Genomic DNA, 19,955 nt, shown 5'->3' on the forward strand with positions numbered 1-19,955 from the left:
TCTCTTTCTATCCAAGCCAAACCTGAAGTTAACAATTCATGGAAAATCAGTTATTAACATGTAACATGAGGTTATACTTATAATCACAAGTTACATATCAACTATGATGAAGCATGTAAAATTCTCTAGATACAATGACTGTTATCACTCCATATTTTACTGTAAACAATGTTTTTTTAAAAAATGTCGACATTGGCAAGGGATGATTATAATTTCCATTCTGGCCAGTTTCAGCAATGAGCATATTATTTTCACTGTGGTTACACACAGGGTTCTTCAGCTCAGCACCAAACCAATATTCTTGCATCCATATCAACTTTTCATTTCCCACATTATTCATATTTTTAAAGAATTGCTTATGACGTGGGCCTGTGTCCAACAGAGACTACTGTAATTTTACATGCAATCTTTGATGCCAGAGAGAAGTACAGTGGATTCCGGTTAACTGGGATATATCAGGACCAGTACATTTTAGCCCAATTAAGCAGCTGTCCCAATTAGCTGAAGCTTCATAGAAATAGTTAAAGAGGCGTAAAACAAGACAAACTGCCACTTAACTGAGTAACAAATTATGTACTTAAATAAAAAACAGAACAAATTAAAATGCTATCAATACTACCACTACAGTGCTATGAAACTATTAGTTCTGAACAGTTGTCAACAAAGGAATTAATCCAGTGTATGCTATCACGTTCTTTTGATTGACTGTAAATGGACAAAATCAGCACAGATACCTGATACCTAATGGACTGCCTTCATACAATCTTTTCGATGATTACATCCTCCAAATCTCCATTTTCATTGGAACATTCAAGATGATTGTAGATACTTTCAAATTCTTCATAGTTCCTAACTTGTTGAAGTAGAGAAATCGTTTCAATTTCACTCCAGGATGTTTCTGGCATCTCCAAGTCTGAATGCTTTGAAACACGGTGAGGAAAACAGTTCTGACTTGTCTTACTGTATATTTCTTGCCAAATATCAGTGGCAAAAATCCCTGCTTTTTGAACACAAATACACACAACTGATGCTATTGAAAAACTGTTCGCTTCAAGTACGGTGTAGTGTCTAACGGCCATGCAAGTGCATATGACTGACGCGAGTTAGAAACTGTTCAGCAACAGTTTCCTGTCCCTGTTAAGTGGCATAGTGTCCCAAATAAACAAAAGGAATCCCAGCTATTTTCTTGATTAGTTTTTGTTCCCCAAGAGTTAGCCCAAATAAGCTACCACAATTATCGAATGGCCCTAGTAAACAGAATCCACTGTATCTTTCATCCCACTGCCATCAAATCATATCATATCTCGTACACTGAGCCTTTCATATCATCGTTAGACACAAATAAAAATAACACAATACACTTTGAAACAGAAATTTATTGATGAAAATAACAAAGTTCATTAAAATGTTCAAGCACTGTGCACATGTGTTCATTATTTATAAAGCAGTTTTATATTCCACCTACAAAAGGACATGCTTTTTGTTAAACAGCCACAATGGGAAAAATTAATTTTTTTCCTCCAGGTAATATGAAGGGAGCTCAAAATCAAAGGAAATAGGCATACAACATCATACTATGCTCTTCTGCATACCGGCTTCACAGTGATTATCTTTTGAGATTTTGGGCCCAAATTCAAAAAAGGATCTAGAACCAGATGCAATTGACAGCAGCTATCAGATCATTTAAAATTAAATTAACCCTCAAAGCAGGCCACATCATTCGTCCTCCTGATTTAGAAGAGTTGGAATGATGATGAAATAAAAACAGCTTCCAGATTATGGGGAGGTCATCAAAACTGAAAATGTTAAGAATACATTTTTGGAGTGCTTCCCTTAATGCTTCTGCTGAGTTTTATTCTGAGTTACTGACAAATCTGACCAGCATATTCAGTTTAATTTCAGTATTCAATTTTAGGTTATCTTTCTAACATAAAAGTTCAGGTTTTCTTTTAAGAAAGGGTGTACCATGTAATATTGATTCTTTGTAAACCAATTGCCATTTTTTACCTCCAAGCAAATGGCATGCAGAATCTGTTTCCATTAGTATTACCACACTGTGTAATTAACATGCATTTGGCAGTTCTGACTTTATATTCATATTGTCACTGTTACTTTCAGGTATTCATCATAGCTTGCTTAGCATCATTAGTAGTCAATGCCTAAATGTGCAATACATGCCTGTAATACAGCAGATTCTTACCTTTTCATTCTTGTAATTTTGAACCCTGTAAATGTGTCATTATTTTAAAGCATACTAAGTGACACTCACAGCTGTTCTTTACAAAATACTTTGATACAGCTTCATACTTGATTTTAGTCATATGAATATCAACAAATGTAGTTCCTTAAGCAGCCCAGGGTATCAGTAACAAAAAAAAATTCAGCATATGATATTACATTGAAATTTTCAAACAGCTTTTCCTGATCCCCAGATCATTGTCAAAGTATGGAAACAATGAGGTGACAATAAGCACATTTGGCACAGTTCAGCTTCCAAATATGGTGCCATAAATGTGCAATAATTTAATTAACAATTTTGTGTACTATGTTGTTGGTTAATGCAGAAGAGTGTAATTGTTTTTAGTTTTGATCAACACCAAGGTCAAGGTAAAACTGGTTAAATTTAAAGTTACGCTGCTTTAGTGCTGTTCTTTAATCTAATTTGAGAAAAATACATACTACTATATTCATATTTTAATAATAGCCACACAATTGAGCTTGTCAGCTAAGTAACAAAGAATGCTCAGGATACAACAAAACCAGCATTAAAGACAAATTCAATTATGGTATGATAGCAGCACCTAAAAAGGAAGGAATTTTCAATGCAACTGGCTCTAGAGTCTAGACTAAAATTGAGCAAGTCAGCTAGTCCCAAAATCATTACTTGGCTTTTCTGTCTTTTCACCTTTCCAAAAAGTGTAATGTACCATATTAATCTTGCCATGACAGGTGGAGAATAAAAAATTACACACTTTTTGTGGGTAATTTTAAATTTAATTTTTGTTTTGTTTTATGCCCAACATTATGGGAAATGTGATTTTTTAAATCGGTTTCCCTGCAGTTCCTATCCATATGAACAATAACGTCCCAACAGCAGATCAGGACAAAGTAATAAAACACAACTATGAGCGAAGAAACTTTATGTCCCAGACATTATTGGTTCATATCACAAATATTCTGTAGCTCTTTTAATTGTGTACTAAGGTTCACTGCAACCCTCCAATAATACCAGCATCATCACTGATAAACAGCATATCTCCAGTGTTCGGCTAATGTATTCTAGTTAATTCTTCAACAATTTTTATCAGATCATCTACAGTTGCTTCTCTTTTCATCCCACTTCCATCATCAATCTGGAAAAAAGAACGACAATCTTTTAATACTCCATGCTCAACATTTTGTTGATCTAGCAAGCTGAGGCTACAGTAATAAGAATTGCCAACTACAATGCAGGGAACTTATCTGCTGATTTCAAATCAAACCTCTAATCAGCAAAAGATGCTCCATAGGTCAGAACAAATCTTCCAACAAAAACTCATGGGGTTTTAATAGAAGCGGTGGAAAATAAAAATATTCACTGACATTACTTTATCTTTGGAAGTCCGGGTTTAATAATGCAGTATCTTCTCAGGAATTAAAAGAGGAGTTAAATTCCATCACAAACAAGAGAAAATCTGTTGATGCTGGAAATCAAAAGCAACACACACAAAATGCTGGAGGAACTCAGCAGGCTGGGCAGCATCTATGGAAGTCAACGTCTTGGCCTGAAACATCAACTGTACTTTTTTCAATAGATGCTGCCTGGCCTGCTGAGTTCCTCCAGCATTTTGTGTGTGTCGAATTGAATCCCATTGTAAGTTTGGCAATACTTAGTAATTGAAAGCCTTTGACATGCAAAAAAAACGAATTTCAGGGTAGTATCTGGTGACATATACATACTTTAATAATAAATTTACCTTGAACTCTGAACTTCAAAATATTATATTCTTTAAAAGATCATCAAATACTGCAAGTTACTTCCACCAAGTCTTGATCAAAGTTTAATACTCACTTCAACTGAACTACAAACCATTAGTTTGGATTACAAATTTGAAATCACATTTTTATCATAAATTATTGTCCTTGGTCACATATAGCTGCAGTAATTTAAACTGCCAATGCATTATATGGTGAAAAGATTCTGTTACACAGAGATTAAACAAATAGATTGTTTTAATCTATGCACTGTCAAAATATTTTTAACAGTTTCTAACACTTTTGAATCATAATTCATTGTGCTGATCTAAAATGACCAGGCTGTAAACATTTTCCCAAAGTTACATGAATAATTTCCATTAGAAATCCGCAATAAATGCACAAGTACTTTCCTCATCCAAGGGAAATGGAAAAAGGTTGGTCTGGAGAACAGTAAACTGATTAGAAAACAACCATGTTCCATTATTACTACTTATTTCATTTTTGTATATTTTGTGCCATGACACAAGAGAAACTAGCATATTCTGTATTTTCCATTTACCTCACTGTATTGATAAAATTGTGTGGGATAATCTTGTTACATCCAGAAAAAGTGAAATAAAGCAACCTGCATGTACCTCCCTGAACTAGCAGTTTAGCTACAGTAACATTTTGTGGCCTTGTGGCTCCCCAAGACCTAGGCTTCAGTTCCACACTGTTTGTCACATGGATCAGGCTATGAGTGATGATGAGACCTTTGGACAATACATTACATTCCAAAGGAGCCAATAAGACCACAGTGACAGGCTGTGTTATCGAAGGACCTTCACTTTTCTCCTGAAATATTTTTGAAATTATTTAAATAATCAAAAAAATTTTAAATATCAAGTTGTTAATTAAAATGAATATACACTGAAATCATAAAGTAAGTGACTAAATAAGCAACGCTGGATTCTTCATACAAAGACTAGCTGGCCTCTGTGCAATGTACAGAGTATACCAGGACCCAATTCTAGGCTGTAGCAAGAGATTGATTTGGTATATTTTTACTTCTACACAGTGTACAAGTACCGAAATCTGCAGCGTGTTCACACTTGTAATGCATCCAGTCAATAGCTCCATGGAGCTGCTATACAACGGAGCTGTCAGCACAATCTAGTACAATGCCCTTGCCCTTTTCAATTCAATCCCTAGAGAAAATCTACTTTTAATGACGCTATTAAAACACAATTCCTTCACTTAATTAGTTACATAGTCATACATTACCTGCAACCCTGCAGCCACCTCCTGCATTTTAGGTCGACTAAGATCCAAGAAGCTCTCTATAAGGTCTCCATCTATGAAACCTGCAGCAGGTTCAGTCTTCCTTTCGGAGTGAAATGATCTCCAAGTAAAGAGAAGTCAAGGAACAAAGATTTTCAAAAGCAGTTTGTTCACAGAATGCAGCGAATAAAAAAGTCACGTTGAATCTGCTCTCCAGATAAACAAGAAAACTTCTCTTTTTCTTCTCAACACATCCCTCAGACCTTAAAATTCCCAGCTCCCAATTTCAGAGACTCAAAGAGGTATCAGAATCATTGTACTGTTAATGAAGCATTAATTTTAACAAATATCACTGGAAAACTTATTTTTCCCATTGGACACTAACATTTGAAGTTGCATTCATAAATTGACAGCATTGTACTGAATGTGATGGAGATCTCATATTCAAAGAATTGATGTGGAGCAAAATGTGAACTTCATTCTCCAACTCTGTTTAAAAGATTTGAAGAAAAATATGTCCCGTTTGAGAATGGATTTAGATTTTAAAAAACATTCAAAAGCACTTCAAATGACATTTGCAGCCAATAGACTCTTCCAGTTTAATAATAAGTTTTTGGCTATGCAGATAATGTTCATAATAACATTCCAATAATTTCCTTCAGCCTTTTAGAAATCATTTCAGAGAATAGTAGGGGGAGAGGGTCATGCTAAACAATCAAACATTGGTTAGATCACACCTGGAGTACCTTGTACTGTCCTGATTGTTCTAAAAAGGATACAGAAGCAACAGAAATTTAGAAGGATAATACCAAAATTATCACTGGCTACAAATAAGGAAAGAGTGAATTAATTGGATATTTTTTTCCTTCAGAAAGTGATACAGGCGCTTAACATGATGAAAAGCAGAGAAGGAATGTTTTTGAATGTAGAAATAACTTGATTCAAAACCAAAAAGAAATCCAAATGATTTTTTAAAAAATATCTTGAATGGTGGGTGTGGAACCAACCACCTCTGGGATTGAATTCTTGTGAATGGTTTAGATGCATTTAAGGCTAAGTATGAAGGGCAGGAAAATAAAGGGTCATACTGATAGACTTAGATGTGAGAAAAATACAAACGTAGATGGAGGCTCAAATAAAGCATAATGCCAGTATAGATAAGTTGGGGCATGGTCTATTTCTGTGATATACATAATATGTAATCCTTCACAATCCCATGTAGATGACTTCACAGAAAAGATATAATGAATGCTCAATCTTGCCCACGCTTTTGATAACTTTATTCAGTCGATTTTGGACTTCAAAAAGGAAGTTATACCAGCTCTCAGATAATGAAGTAACCAAACCTGTAAAATAATCATCAGTAAAATAACTAACAGTGATAGACAGTGTAATTTCTTTTAAAATGTTATTTAACATGTTAATTAATTTAAGTAGTACAAGGTTGGAGCACTGACCCTGCAAATGTGACTTCAGCTGCCAATTCTACAAACCTGTCCCTCAATATATCCTTTTTTTCAACCTTGCAAACAATTATTAAAACTTACCAACCCTTTCAACCAGTTTTGGTCCTCTGTTTTAACATCTCCTTTTGCAGTTCAGCCAACCATATCATTTGCTTCTCATACGGAAAGACCTTGCCACCAGCTGCCTTTCAGGTTTAAACCCTCTATAATCTTTTCCAAACAAAAAAAAAAGGCATTTGCTCCTTTCTCCAACTTTGCTTCAATTGTTCCTGGTCATTCTAATTTGATGCTTGTAAAGGCTTTGCCAGTTCTGTCATTACATATATCTGGATTTTAAGTGAGTGACCACATAAATTACCCAATGCAGGAAAATCTGGGGGGTTTTCAACATTTTACTATTTTATTTGCACCAGTTCTTAACTGTAAAGATTCTTACTGCAGACAAAGGCATAAATCCTGTGTACTGTTCTTCCTGAAAACCACGATGAAACACTATTAGACTTGCAAACCCTGCGACTTTGTGATGAATATAATGTATTATTCTCCTGCTGGAAAGAAAATGCTCACACTGATTTACGGCTGGTGATGATCTCTTTATTTCCCCTATACTTGTAACTGGACTTCTGTATCATTCACAAGGAGGAATAAAAAATCTGAACAAAGTGGCAAGAGACAGTAGTAGGACAAAATATATTTTTGCAATATAAACAAACTTTCAAATCAAACAATGGCAGAACAACAAAAAGCAATATATCCATTCAAAAGACAAAAGTACACTAAATTGCCATGGACACACAAGAGATACTTCAGATGCTGGAAATCTGGAAGAGACATATGAAAAGCCAGAGGAAATGAACAGTCAGCGTTTCAGAGTGAAACCCTTCATCAGGGCTGGAAAGAGGGCAGAAGCCAAAATAAAAGGGTGGGGGAAGGGGGAAGAGGAAGAGTACAAGTTGGCAGATGGGCGAGTCCAGGTGAAAAAGTGAAGGTACGTACATGGGAGGCAGGGGCTACAGGGGATTGGGAATGATGTGGGAAGCTGGGAGGTGATAGGCAGAAGAGGCAAAGGGTTGATGAAGACAGAATCTGATAGGAGAGGGCAGTAGACCATAGAATAAAAGGAAGGTGGCAGGAGGAAAGTGTGGGTGATGGGCAGAACATGAGGGTAGCAAAGGGGGAAAAGAAGTAAAGGGACCCGAAGGATAAGCAGAAATAAAGAGGGGGGGGAAACAAGAAAATGGTTACTGGAAATTGCTGAAATCAATGCTGTCAGGTTTGAAAGTACCAAGATGGAATATGAGGTGCTGATCCTCGAGTACCAATATGGCAGTAGAGGAGGCTATGGACAGATATGTTGGTGTAGCAATGAGAAATTGAATTAAAATGGCTGGCCATCAAGCTGACTGTTAAAGCAGATGGAGCGGAGTGCTTGATGAAGCGATCCTCTAATCTGAATTGAGTCTCACGGTTGTAGAAGTGGCCGTACGGGGAACATCAAAAGCAATAAACGACAGGATGGATTCACGTGTGATGTCCTACCTCACCTGAAAGGACAGTATGGGGCCCTGAATGGTGGTGATGAAGCGGGATGAGGAAGGGTTACGTATAACAATTAGTGCAATTGCAAGGATAAGGCAACACTTCACATTCTAGTCTGTTAGGGTCATTTACTGTATCTGATGCTCCCGAGGGTCTGCTTCGTTAAGCACCTTCACTCCATCTGCCGGTGGCCGTCCATTTTAATCCTACTTCCCATTCCCATTCTAACATTTCTGTCCTAGGCTTCCTCTATTGCCACGGTGAGGCCACTCTCAGGCTGTAGAAGCAACACCTCATACTCCATCTGGGTAGCCTCCAGGACAGTGAATTCTCTAACTTTCAGTCCTTTCTACTCTCCCCCCCCCCCCACTCTCTCAATTCCCCATTCTGGCTCCCCTTCTACTCCTACTCTTCTCCTCAACTGCCTATCACATCCCTCTAGTGCTCCTCCTCTTTCCCTTTCTCCCATGGTCCATTCTCCTCTCCTATCAGATCTTGTTCCCCTTTTTCAGCCCTTTACCATTTATTACCTCCCAGCATCTCATTTCATCCCCCCCACACTCCCCCAACCACCTACCTTCCTCTCTTCTAGCTTCACCTATTACCTGTCAGGCTGTATTTCCCTCCTCTCCCCCTCCTCCTTATTCTGGCTTCTTTCCCCTTCTTTTTTAATCCCAATGAAGGGTCTCAGCCCGAAATGTTAACTGTTTATTATTCTCCATAGAAGCTGCCAGACCTGCTCACGGTTCCTCCAGCATTGTGTGCTTTGCTCTAGATTTCAGCATCTGCAGATTCTCTTGTGTACAAGAATAAGTGTCCGGAGGGGAAGTGGTGAGGAGGGACAAGTGGACAATGAAGTCATGGAGAGAAATCCTAATGGAAAGCAGAGAGAAGAGGGGAGGGAAGATGTGTCAGAGATCGCTATTCTGTTTTTCTGCTATGGATTGTGTTGTGGCTCTATTAACACTCAATAAGATAACCGACTCATACAAACTGTGGACAGAAACTTAAAATTTCTTGGTCTTCACATTTTATAAGGAGGCTAGTTCCTCCCTGAGTAATCAGAGCAGCTCATTGTAATAAGCATGCTTCAGTAGCTTCTGTTGTACCTTCAAACTTTTCTAAATATATACTTACCAATCATGCCATTGACTGTACCAAACAGCACTGAACCCAGTGTAGGTGTTGATGTCTCACCAAGATTCTGCATCACCAGAGAACCATGACAAAACACATTGACAAACTCGCCAAGGTGGAAAAGCCCTACTTCCTGGAGGTGCTGTCTTTCCTCGTCTGTAGTAGCTGCACTGAAAACGAAAACACAAACCCATTGCTGCAAGTGCACTGAGAAAGAAATCTCAAAACACTATAGATAATTTAGAACATGATCATGTTAAAAAGTCAGTATCTTGGAAGAAAAAGAAATTCCTTCAATTTAATGAAGCACAGCATTCACTGTTGCTGGAACACACACAGAAGTTGGTGCAACCTGGTATCTGTGAACAGTCATAGAAAATATTACTGAGAAATCTAAAGAACAACTCACTAACATGGGAAGCCTGTGGAGACTTGCTTTAAGAGGTCATAGCTATATTAACTATGATATTCACATAAAGATTCAAAATGAGCTATAACTTAAAGATAGCTCTATTGGGAAGATCAAATAGAAAAGGATCATGAAAATTAAAACTCTGGAGAAGTAACTATTAAGAACTGCAGCTGTATCATGAGGAAAAGGTGTGAGGCATGCCCACCTTCTTTATAGGGCCTCTGCCCCTTCCCTCTTCAGTCCTGACAAAGGGTTCCGGCCCGAAACGTTGACTGATCGTTTCCACGGATGCTGCCCAACCTGCTGAGTTCCTCCAGCGTGTTGTGACTGTTGCATGCGAGTAGTGATGTTTGGAATGGAATACTTGATTTTGGTAGCTCAATGGTTATGGCAGAGGAAGCTCATTTTGAAACTGAGCAGTGTACCAAGTTTAAGTCTTGGGTTTGGTATTATCTGGAGTGGTGGTGAAGGAGGTGAGACAAAAGGAAAGGGAGTGAAATGTGTACTGATGGCTCTGGAGAGTGTGGCTCTCATTGACCATATAGTTGTCCTGTCCACTGATCTGAAGGCAGTGTTCTAATCCCAGAGCAGTGCATGAACCTCTGCTGTCAGCCATGGTTATTGGTTTGCCCTGGCAGTGTAGCATTTAATCACAGTAACTTTTTCAATGCATTTTCCTCTGCAGCCTGTCACCGATCCCATATATTCATTAATGTTCATGTGATGATTGTACAATTGCCAGAAAAAGTTTGTGAACCCTTTGTACTTATCTGGTTTTCAGCATTAATTAGTCATAAAATGTGGTCTGATCTTCAATTAAGTCACAATAATAGACTAACACAACCTGCCTAAGCTAACAGCACATAAACAATTGTACTACTTCTTGTCAATACTCAGTATACCATTTAAACAATCAAAATCTAGGTTCAAAAAAGTAGCTGCCTCCTTGAATAAGCTCCAGTCCGTGCTTTCAAAGCGGACCCGTGGCACTGAGGTGGCACCTTCCAGCCAGGTGCTGATCTCCCCATGAACAGGTTTGACTCATTTAACCAGTGGTCTGTACGTAGGGCTTAAGAAAATGGATGTGTTAGTTCAAGTATCCAAAGTGAGGGTGGGGAACAGCCATGTAGGCTCTACAAATGTAGGTATAAACCAGGTCTAATATATTCCCTCCTCTGGTTGCAAAGTTGACATACTGGTACAACTTTAGCAGGACTGCTTTTAAGTTGGCATGATTGAAGTCACCAACAACAATGAAGACACCACCGGGATGAGTGGTTTCAAAGTCACTGATGGCGCCATAGAGCTCCTGCAGTGCTTCCCCAGCATGGGGGGGGGGGGCGGGGGGGTGGAAGGGGTGTGTAAACAGCAATGATCACAATTGGTAAGTAGAAGGACTGCAATTTCACTATTTAAAACTATCACGGCTGATCTGCTCTAGCAACACTACCTCTTTTGATCCAGTTCCACAAAGTTCAATTTTCAATTCTTCAATCTTTCCAAAAATTAGCTGATATTCTTTCAATACTTCCAGTATTCTAGCCTCCACAACCTTTCATGACGTCCACATGAATGTGCCACAGTGAATATAATTCTACAGTAGCCCCAAAATTCCAGAATTCAAGAAATCAAAGTTTGATATTGTAATCGTCTCCATTGCCTCCAGCATAGCTCAGAACGTACATTGCACACAGTTGAACTATCCTGCCAAAATTCATCTCTATAGGTAATTTTAATTCAGTCTACTAGTGGATTCCTTCAAATATCTCACCACCATTCAAAGGCCAGAGTACATATACCATATAATCAATGAAAGATTATCTATAAGAGTGGAAATACTTTCTTAAAACTGCTCACCTGTCTTTCTGACATACAAATAAGTTGAAGGAGTTCTCTGCACCCAAGAAATTATCATCATCCAATATCTCCACAGCACTCATCCAGTTAGGGTTGAAGTCTCGGGCAATCTTTTGTAAAAACAATAAAGGAATCAAGTTAATTTTCAAGTTTCTATTTCAATTACACGCTAGGTAGAAACTGTGGCAGTATTCAAAGTTCAAAGTAAATTTATTATCAAAGATCATATATGTCACTGTATACAACCCTGAGATTCATTTCCTTGCGGGTAATCACAGTAAATACAAGAAACACAATAGAATAGATCAGCAGCCCCAACCACCGGGCCGCGGACCGGTACTGGGCCACAAAGCATGTGCTACCGGGCCGTGAGGAAACGATATGATTTGGTGATAGGAGTCAGCTGCACCTTTCCTCATTCCCTGTCACGGCCACTGTTGAGCTTGAACACAAGCAAGGTCATTACGTACGCATCATCCATGTCAGCGCGGGAAGGAGATCAACTCCTCAAGCTTGCAAATGACGGTGGACTAAGAAGTATGTTTGACATAACATCTCTGCCGGCATTCTGGATCAAAGTCAAGGCTAAATATCCTGAGATAGCCACGAAAGCACTGAAAACGTTGCTTCCATTTCCAACACATCTCTGCAATGAATGCAATGAAAACTAAACTGCGGAATAGACTGGACATAAGGACCCCCCTTCGAGTATCACTGTCTCCCATCACCCCTCGATGGCACCGTCTTGTTGCAGGGAAACAAGCCCAGGGCTCCCACTGATTCAGCGATATTGGTGTGTTGCAATGATTTTATATGTTCATACAGGGAAAATATGTGCTGTGTGTTTAATATCCAAACATTACTTAAATTGTTATGATGCTATTGACTTATAAGTGACTTACATAACCATATAACAATTACAGCACGGAAACAGGCGATCTCAGCCCTTCTAGTCCGTGCCGAACGCTACTCTCACCTAATCCCACCGACCTGCACTCAGCCCATAACCCTCCATTCCTTTTCTGTCCATATACCTATCCAATTTTTCTTCAGATTATAATATCGAACCTGCCTCTACCACTTCTACTGACACTTACTTCAAGCTCCCATTCTCCCGATAATTGACTTATCACTATATTCATGCAAGGAAAATATGCACTGTGTGTTTAATATTAAATTCGTTAGATAAGCCCTTTCAGAAACAAAATTGCGTGTATTAGCCACTTATCACCTATATTCCGGTCGTGATTAACACCCCCCACCCTGAACAGAATCGCCAAAATCAATTTGTAGAAAAAAAACTGGCACATACACGCATGCACAAGTCACGTATGCGCACTGGTGCTCGTGCAAGGCTCCATGGTCATTGTAGTCTTTCTCACGGCAAACACAACGTATTTGACTGCTACTTTTGTCCGTTGGCAACACCCCCTCCCCCCCCCCCCCCGAGTCAGCCGGTCCGCAAGAATATTTTCAATAATAAACCGGTCCGCGGTGCAAAAAAGGTTGGGGACCCCAGAAATAGATGAATGACCATCCTCTATAGAAAAAATAAACAACATACAAAAGACAACAAACTGAGCAAAAAAAATATTAACAATTATACACTCCTTCATGAGGAAGGCTAAAGCAATTAATTCAAATAATAGAACTATTTTCTAAAGATATAAACATGAACTTTGGACTAGATAAGTGCAGAATAGTAAATGTAGAGCAAGGTGCAATGGAGCTACTGGAATATAAAACAGAGCAGCAGGATATAATACAACAAGGGTGAACATGAAAAGTAAGTGGGACATGAACAAGCAAAGAAAATAGATTAGTATGATAAAGAGCAAACTTTTGACAGAATTTATACCAGGCTTAAGAAAATCTGACAAACAGAGCTCAATAATAAAAATATAACAAATGCAAGAAACACTTTCACTATATCCATATTAACATATTCTTTTAACATAATATCTTGGTCCAAAACTGATCTGGAAAATTTACAAAGGAAAATAAGAACTGAAATGACAAATTTTAGAAAACGCTGTGTACACTCTAACACACTTAGATTAACACTACCGAGGACAGAAGCAGGAAGAGGAATAACAGACTTTAAAAAATTACATAACAGTCAGATAAAACTTCATCAACAAAAACAGATAACTCTCCACATGAGCATATGTAATACTGATAAGTACACACTACTAAACTTAAATAAAAACACAACCTAGTAAATTGAAGAAATTATCATTATAGAAGAAAAAAGTTAACCAATGGAAGAGCATGACCCTCCACGGAAAACATCCCCATGACGTGAGCAGACTAGATGTCGACAAGGAAGCGCTAAACGCCTAGCTCAGAGTTGGAGACCTCTTCCCAGATGAGGGGTTCCTTGTTGCAGAACAGGACCAGGTAGCTAACACAAAAAATTATCAAAAAATCATAATAAAGACCAAAAATTTCAAGGTGATAAATGCACAAAATTGTAAGAGAAACCGAAAACAATCCAACACATTTCAGGATCCTACAGCAGTTTAACTCAATCCGATTACTTACGAAGGCACAATCAAGTGGCAAACATTATTCACCAACATCTTGCTATAAAATACAAACTCATGAAAGACACCAAACTTTACTATAAATACAAGCCAGATCCAATTTTAGAGTCAGAGTCCTACAAATTATATCAAGACTGAACCATTATTATATATAGGATAATCTATAATAACCGTCCAGATATAACATTACAGATTAACAAGAACAACTTACTTAATAGTCACAGCCATTCTAAACACACGGAAATCAATAAGAGAAATATACGAAAAATATGCTGAAATAAAAGAGGAAATTGAACGACTACGGAACATGCACAAAGTAGGCATACATTGTCCCAATAGCAATTTCTACAACTGGTTTCATCCAAAGTCACCACCTTTGATTCGGCCAACAGTGATGTCATCAGCAAATTTAAATATGGCATTGGAGCTGTGCTTAGCCTTAGTATCCTCACTTTGTGCAAAGTGAGTAGAGCAGGGGCTAAGCACACAGCCATGTGCTGCAACTGTGCTGATGGAGATCGTGGAGGGGATATTGTTGCGAATCTGAACTGACTGGGGTACGTAAATGAGGGAAATTGAAGACGCAATTGCACAAGGAGGTATTGAGGCCAAGGTTTTGAAGCTTATTAGTTTTGAGGTATTGATAGTATTGAATGCAATCTGTAGTTGCTGTTGAAGAGCATCCTGGTGTATGCATCTTCACTGTTCAGAGGTTCCAGAGTTCAGTGAAGAGCCCATGAAATGGCACCTGCCTGTTAACCTGTTGTAACGGTTGGCAAATTGTAACAGATCCAGCTCACTTCTCAGGCAGGAGCTTGTAAGTTTACTTTTTTTAACTTTTACTTTATTTCATCACCAACCTCTCAAAGCACTTCATCAAAGTGGGTATAAGTGCTACCAGATCATAGTCATTGAGACAGGTTACCATGCTCTTCTTAGGCATTGGTATCACTGAAGCCTGCTTGAAGCAGGTGGGTACCACAGACTATTGAAGCAAGAGGTTAACGATACTGACGAATACTCCAGCCAGCTGATCAGCCCTCATGAAGGATACTCTCATGTCAGCCTCAGAAATTGAATCACAGGGTCATCGGGGGGTTGTGAGAGTTCATGAAGGTGCCTCCTGAAGGTGATTTGTTACAATCACCTCCATGGAGTAGAATGCAGTGAAGGAGGTGTGACAGAACAGATATTTTTGATCTAATTTAAATACAGAACCTCCGCCAAAAGTTACAGAAGTCTTTTTTGCAAAAGATAGAATTATTAGTGGGAAAGGGGGAGGGGTGGGGAGAGGTTTGCAGGGAAAATGGGATTGATGAAATTGCAGAGACTTAATATAGAACTGATTGCCCGAATAGCCACCTATTTTTCAAAATATGATAAATCCATTATTTTAGTTCAGTCAGAACGTTGTGAGAAATAACATTTCAGGTTGAATTCGTCAACCAAGTCAACTGAAACTTGAAGTAGTTGAAGCACACTTTTGGACTGGATGATTTAACAGTTTGCATCATGTTAATGATAATATCACTCCATAGCTTGCCTGAAGACTTTCACTGAAAGCAAACACCAATCAACAGCATTGGAGGCACGTGAACACCACAGCTACTTTGGATCTTTCCATCTGTAGCACAACCAGGATGGAAGCTATTGCATTATAATCTATCAACTGCTTTAACAATAACAAAGAATACCAGCAGAAAGACAGCTTTTTTCAGTTACTTTCAACTTGAAATCTCATGGATACTGCAAGTCTCATATCATTCTTATAATAAAACCATTTTATAATCAGTACGTAAATATCTTTCCACTGCATATAATACTTTAGGGGAGGTGGGGAAGGTAATTGATTGAACGTTCCCTTCCTCCAGATAATGTTGTGCCTGTAGATGACATTTTAAGCTTAAGCTGTATGACACTAAAATTAATCAATGTTAATTAATAAAGCAATTACAAGCAGCGGGAGAAATATCAGATGATAAATTAAGAGTATTATCATTTGTATCAGTGCCAATACATTGAGCACATTAAGCAAAACAAAAGGTCAGAAATGGAAGTGACTTTTGTTTAAATTACTACTTTCACCTCCTTATCGGGGAGTGAAGTCTGGGATGGAAAGGCTGCACAACCCAATTCTCAAGATCAAATTCAGTGGTGGCAAAGCTTTCAAAGTCACATCTGCTGACTAAAGAGAAACATCAAAATATATATTGGAGATACTCATGGAATCTGGTTTTCGTTTGAAATGAAAGAGCAGATTCAGTATATTAGATTTTCAGCAACCCTTTTGCAAGTACACGGATCAAAAATGGACTATGAATATCTTTCTAGCTCAAAATGTCAGAAATAAATATTGAAATTAATTCCTCTTCTTGCCTGATTCTCATGTGCCTTGATTCCCTTTAGTGCTCAAAATCAATTGATCTCAATCTTAAATATATTTAATGAATGAGCGTTCACAATCCTTAGAAACAAAATTGCAAATAATCATCCTAAACTGCGCAGAATAGACAGGGATCGACACTTAGGTATGGTGGGTAAGTAAGTAAGTAAATAAATAAATAAATAGAATGGCTGATATCTTATTCCGATCCCTAATCCCCAACTCTCCAATCAAGAGAAATGGCCTGAATTCAGCTACACAATCAAGTTCTATACGCTATAACATAATTTCCCTTCCAAATTCTATAAAAAAAGATCCCATTTACTCCCATCTCTCGATACAGAACAGCCCTCTTATTCCAGGATTACATCTGATGATCCTTTCTACCCCCACTAGGGAAAGTATGTTCTCCCTCTGCAAAGTAATCAAAGGCAGGTAGTTGTGTTATTATTTTTATGGATGAACATTCATATAACAAATTAAAAGCCAACACATTAAAACTCAACATGGTTAGGGCTTGCAGAGCAGCATAAAACATAAAAGAAAAATATGATACAAACTCTATTTGCACTGTACCTCTTCAAAATTGCCTTCCATTGGTTTGTAGGCAAGCAGCAGCACTGAGCGCATCAAATCTCCCACAAGAATAAAGTCTCCCTTTGTTTTCAAGTAAAGGGCCATAATATTATTGTAGTGGTTACACTCTGTGCGTAGCTCTTTTTCAGCAGTCCACTCATATAATCGAACCTATAACAAAAATATTTTTTCACATCTCACAGAGCAAAGTAACAATTTGCGTGCTTTACAAAATGCCATATTTAGAAAAAAAAATTAATTACTAAAACGGAATTTTCATTCTTACATTGAGAAACCTAATAAGAGACAAAATTGTACAATTTTCAGAATTTGGTGGGACCAGCCTTGGCGAAAACAAGTGAAACAAAGCCTTTAAAATCTTCTTCCTCCATATTGTGGAAGGAAGCAGAAAAGATAAAATACTCACATGCCAACCCAAAGTCAAGATGTGTATTCAATAAGGGTTACTATATGCAGAAAAAGGATTTGTCAATTTTTAGAATCAGAATTAATCTGTCATGAAATTTGTTACTTTGCAGCACCAGGACATTGCAATATGTAGTAATAAACAGTATAAAATTACAATAATTGTATATTTTAAAAAATTAAATAGATTAAGTAAATAGTACAGAAAGTAGGGAAAAATAAGTACTGTGTAAGAGTTCATGGGTTCATTGTCCATTCAGAAATCTGATGCTGGAGGAAAAGAAGCTGTTGAGTATGTGTCTTCAGGCTCCTACACCTCCTCCTTGATGGTAGCAATGAGAGGAGGCCATGTCCTGGCTGCTAGAGGGGCTAATGTGCATGATGGAGCTAGCTGTAATTACAACTTTCTGCAGCTTTTTCCAATCCTGTGCAGTCCTCCAAAGTAGACAACGTTAGACCAATTAGAATGCTCTCCACAGTACATTTGTGAGTGTTTTTGACAACATACCAATTCTCCTCAAACTCCTAATGAAATATAGCCACTGTTGTGTCTTCTTTGTAACTGCATCAATACAGTGGGCCCAGAATAGATCCTCAGAGGTGTTGACACTCAGAACATGAAACTGCCACCCTTTCCACTTCTGATCACTTGCTGAGGACTGGTGTCTGTTCCCTCCAACTTACCCTTCCTGAAGTTCACAATCAATTCCTTGGTCTTACTGACATTGAGTGCAGTTGCTGCCGTGACACCACTCAACCAGCTGATCTATCTCACTCCTATATGCCGCTTCAGCATCATCTGAAGCTTTGCCAAAAATAGTTGTGAGGTTGGCAAATTTGAGCTGTGCCTTGTCACACAATCATGGGTGTAGACAGAGTGAAGCAGTGGGCTAAGCACACATCTTTGAGGTTCGCCAGTGTTGATATCAGCAAGGAGGAGATATTATTTCCGATCCACACACACTGGACTTCCAACGAGGAAGTCAAGGATCCAGTTCCAGAGGGAGGTACAAAGACTTAAAATGCAAAACATACAGCAAGCACTCTTATTTTAGGTTTCACATAAAACTGCCTGTGTCTTAGAAAAATTTACATAGCCTGTTATGACTAGTTTAAAAAGAAATACTTTCTGCCATCTTAGTAAAGCTGTTAAAAGTTTTACAAAGATTTACATACTGTGCTATTGATGCTTGCCAACAACTTGCCATTGAACTCCACCATGGAATACACCGCACCTTTTACTTCTTTTTCGGCTACAGTCTGAAGTTTACCTTTTGAATAAAACATTTAAAAAAGATGCTATTTCTTGTGTATTCAAAATGAATCATTAACAAGTATGGAAAGTGTTCAATTAATCAATAAATGTGTATATAAACAATCTGTCTATATCAAGACTTGTGACAATGTTGCCTAATTTGCATAACTACTTTAGAGGGAAATGAAGGTAGTAACAGCTGTTTGGAAATACATTATTATATTTGGAACAAGGAGGTCAACATTGCTCATTAACAAACAGAAGTTTTATATGCTAATACTGCTTTGGAAAAATAAATTGGTGATAATCAGATCCATAATTCATGTCACACAGATCAAATTCGAATGGTTCAGTAACCTCAATAATGAGAGGTGGTAATCAATGGATTAGAACTGGTCAGTGTTGGTGCAAGATGAGCTACAGGCCTGTAATATAGGACCAGAGGCTAACAAAAGAGACCAATACCAGTTTTCACAAAATGAAGAAAGAGTGACCTGGAATATTAGGTTTGAAAACTGGAAGAAAGCCAAAAGGATAAGTGGATTATTCAAAAAGTAGTCAGTATTAAATATAATTTAACCTACCATCAGAGTACTGGAACACAATAATTCGTCCTTGTTTTGGTTCTGCTTCTTCAGGATAAACCATTGCTGTACCCACAACAAAGTATGTATTGGGATCTTTGCTCAACTTGCAGGATACAATACTTAGTGCATACTCATTTTGAAGAAACTGGTGAGCATGAAGTACTAAAAACAGAAAACTACTGTTAAAATTTCTAAAATACAATCCTATTAAATACAAGATTATTAAAAAAAAATGAAGACCCATACAAGCTTTTACCTTCAATAAAACGTACAAATCAACTGCTACAATTGACATTATTGCTACTCAAAAGAGAAAATGTCAGTGATCTTGCTCCTTTGCACTATTCCAGTCATTTTGTGAAACGTGTAATGGTATTTGTAATGGTAATGATCATCTGGCTTATTAGTACTTGCCAAAATAGTTGAGAGGTTTGAAATTAGCCAACATTCCTGGAATCAATTGTTCTGAAATTCGTCATCTTCTGAAGGGGAGAGCCAAGAGGCACGCCACTTCTCAATTTCTTTGGCCTGAATTCTAAAATAGAGCCTGGACA

At 37.9% G+C, this 19,955-nt stretch overlaps 1 protein-coding gene across 1 annotated transcript in view; it reads right to left on the reverse strand.

Annotated features, from left to right (window-relative positions):
* Positions 1 to 1,358: 1,358 nt before the first annotated feature.
* Positions 1,359 to 19,955, reverse strand: part of ddb1 (damage-specific DNA binding protein 1) — a 77,989-nt gene continuing 59,392 nt past the window's right edge. The window contains exons 20-27 of the mRNA XM_072272344.1: positions 19,399 to 19,563; positions 18,736 to 18,830; positions 17,134 to 17,304; positions 11,629 to 11,738; positions 9,360 to 9,529; positions 6,461 to 6,563; positions 5,221 to 5,344; positions 1,359 to 3,353 (exon numbers count right to left, since the gene is read on the reverse strand). Of these exons, the coding sequence (XP_072128445.1) occupies positions 3,270 to 3,353; positions 5,221 to 5,344; positions 6,461 to 6,563; positions 9,360 to 9,529; positions 11,629 to 11,738; positions 17,134 to 17,304; positions 18,736 to 18,830; positions 19,399 to 19,563 (1,022 nt within the window). The 3' untranslated portion in view covers positions 1,359 to 3,269. The remainder of the gene's footprint in view (positions 3,354 to 5,220; positions 5,345 to 6,460; positions 6,564 to 9,359; positions 9,530 to 11,628; positions 11,739 to 17,133; positions 17,305 to 18,735; positions 18,831 to 19,398; positions 19,564 to 19,955) is intronic.

This window comes from Mobula birostris, chromosome 11, assembly GCF_030028105.1.
Source record: "Mobula birostris isolate sMobBir1 chromosome 11, sMobBir1.hap1, whole genome shotgun sequence".
Classification (NCBI taxonomy): domain Eukaryota; kingdom Metazoa; phylum Chordata; class Chondrichthyes; order Myliobatiformes; family Myliobatidae; genus Mobula; species Mobula birostris.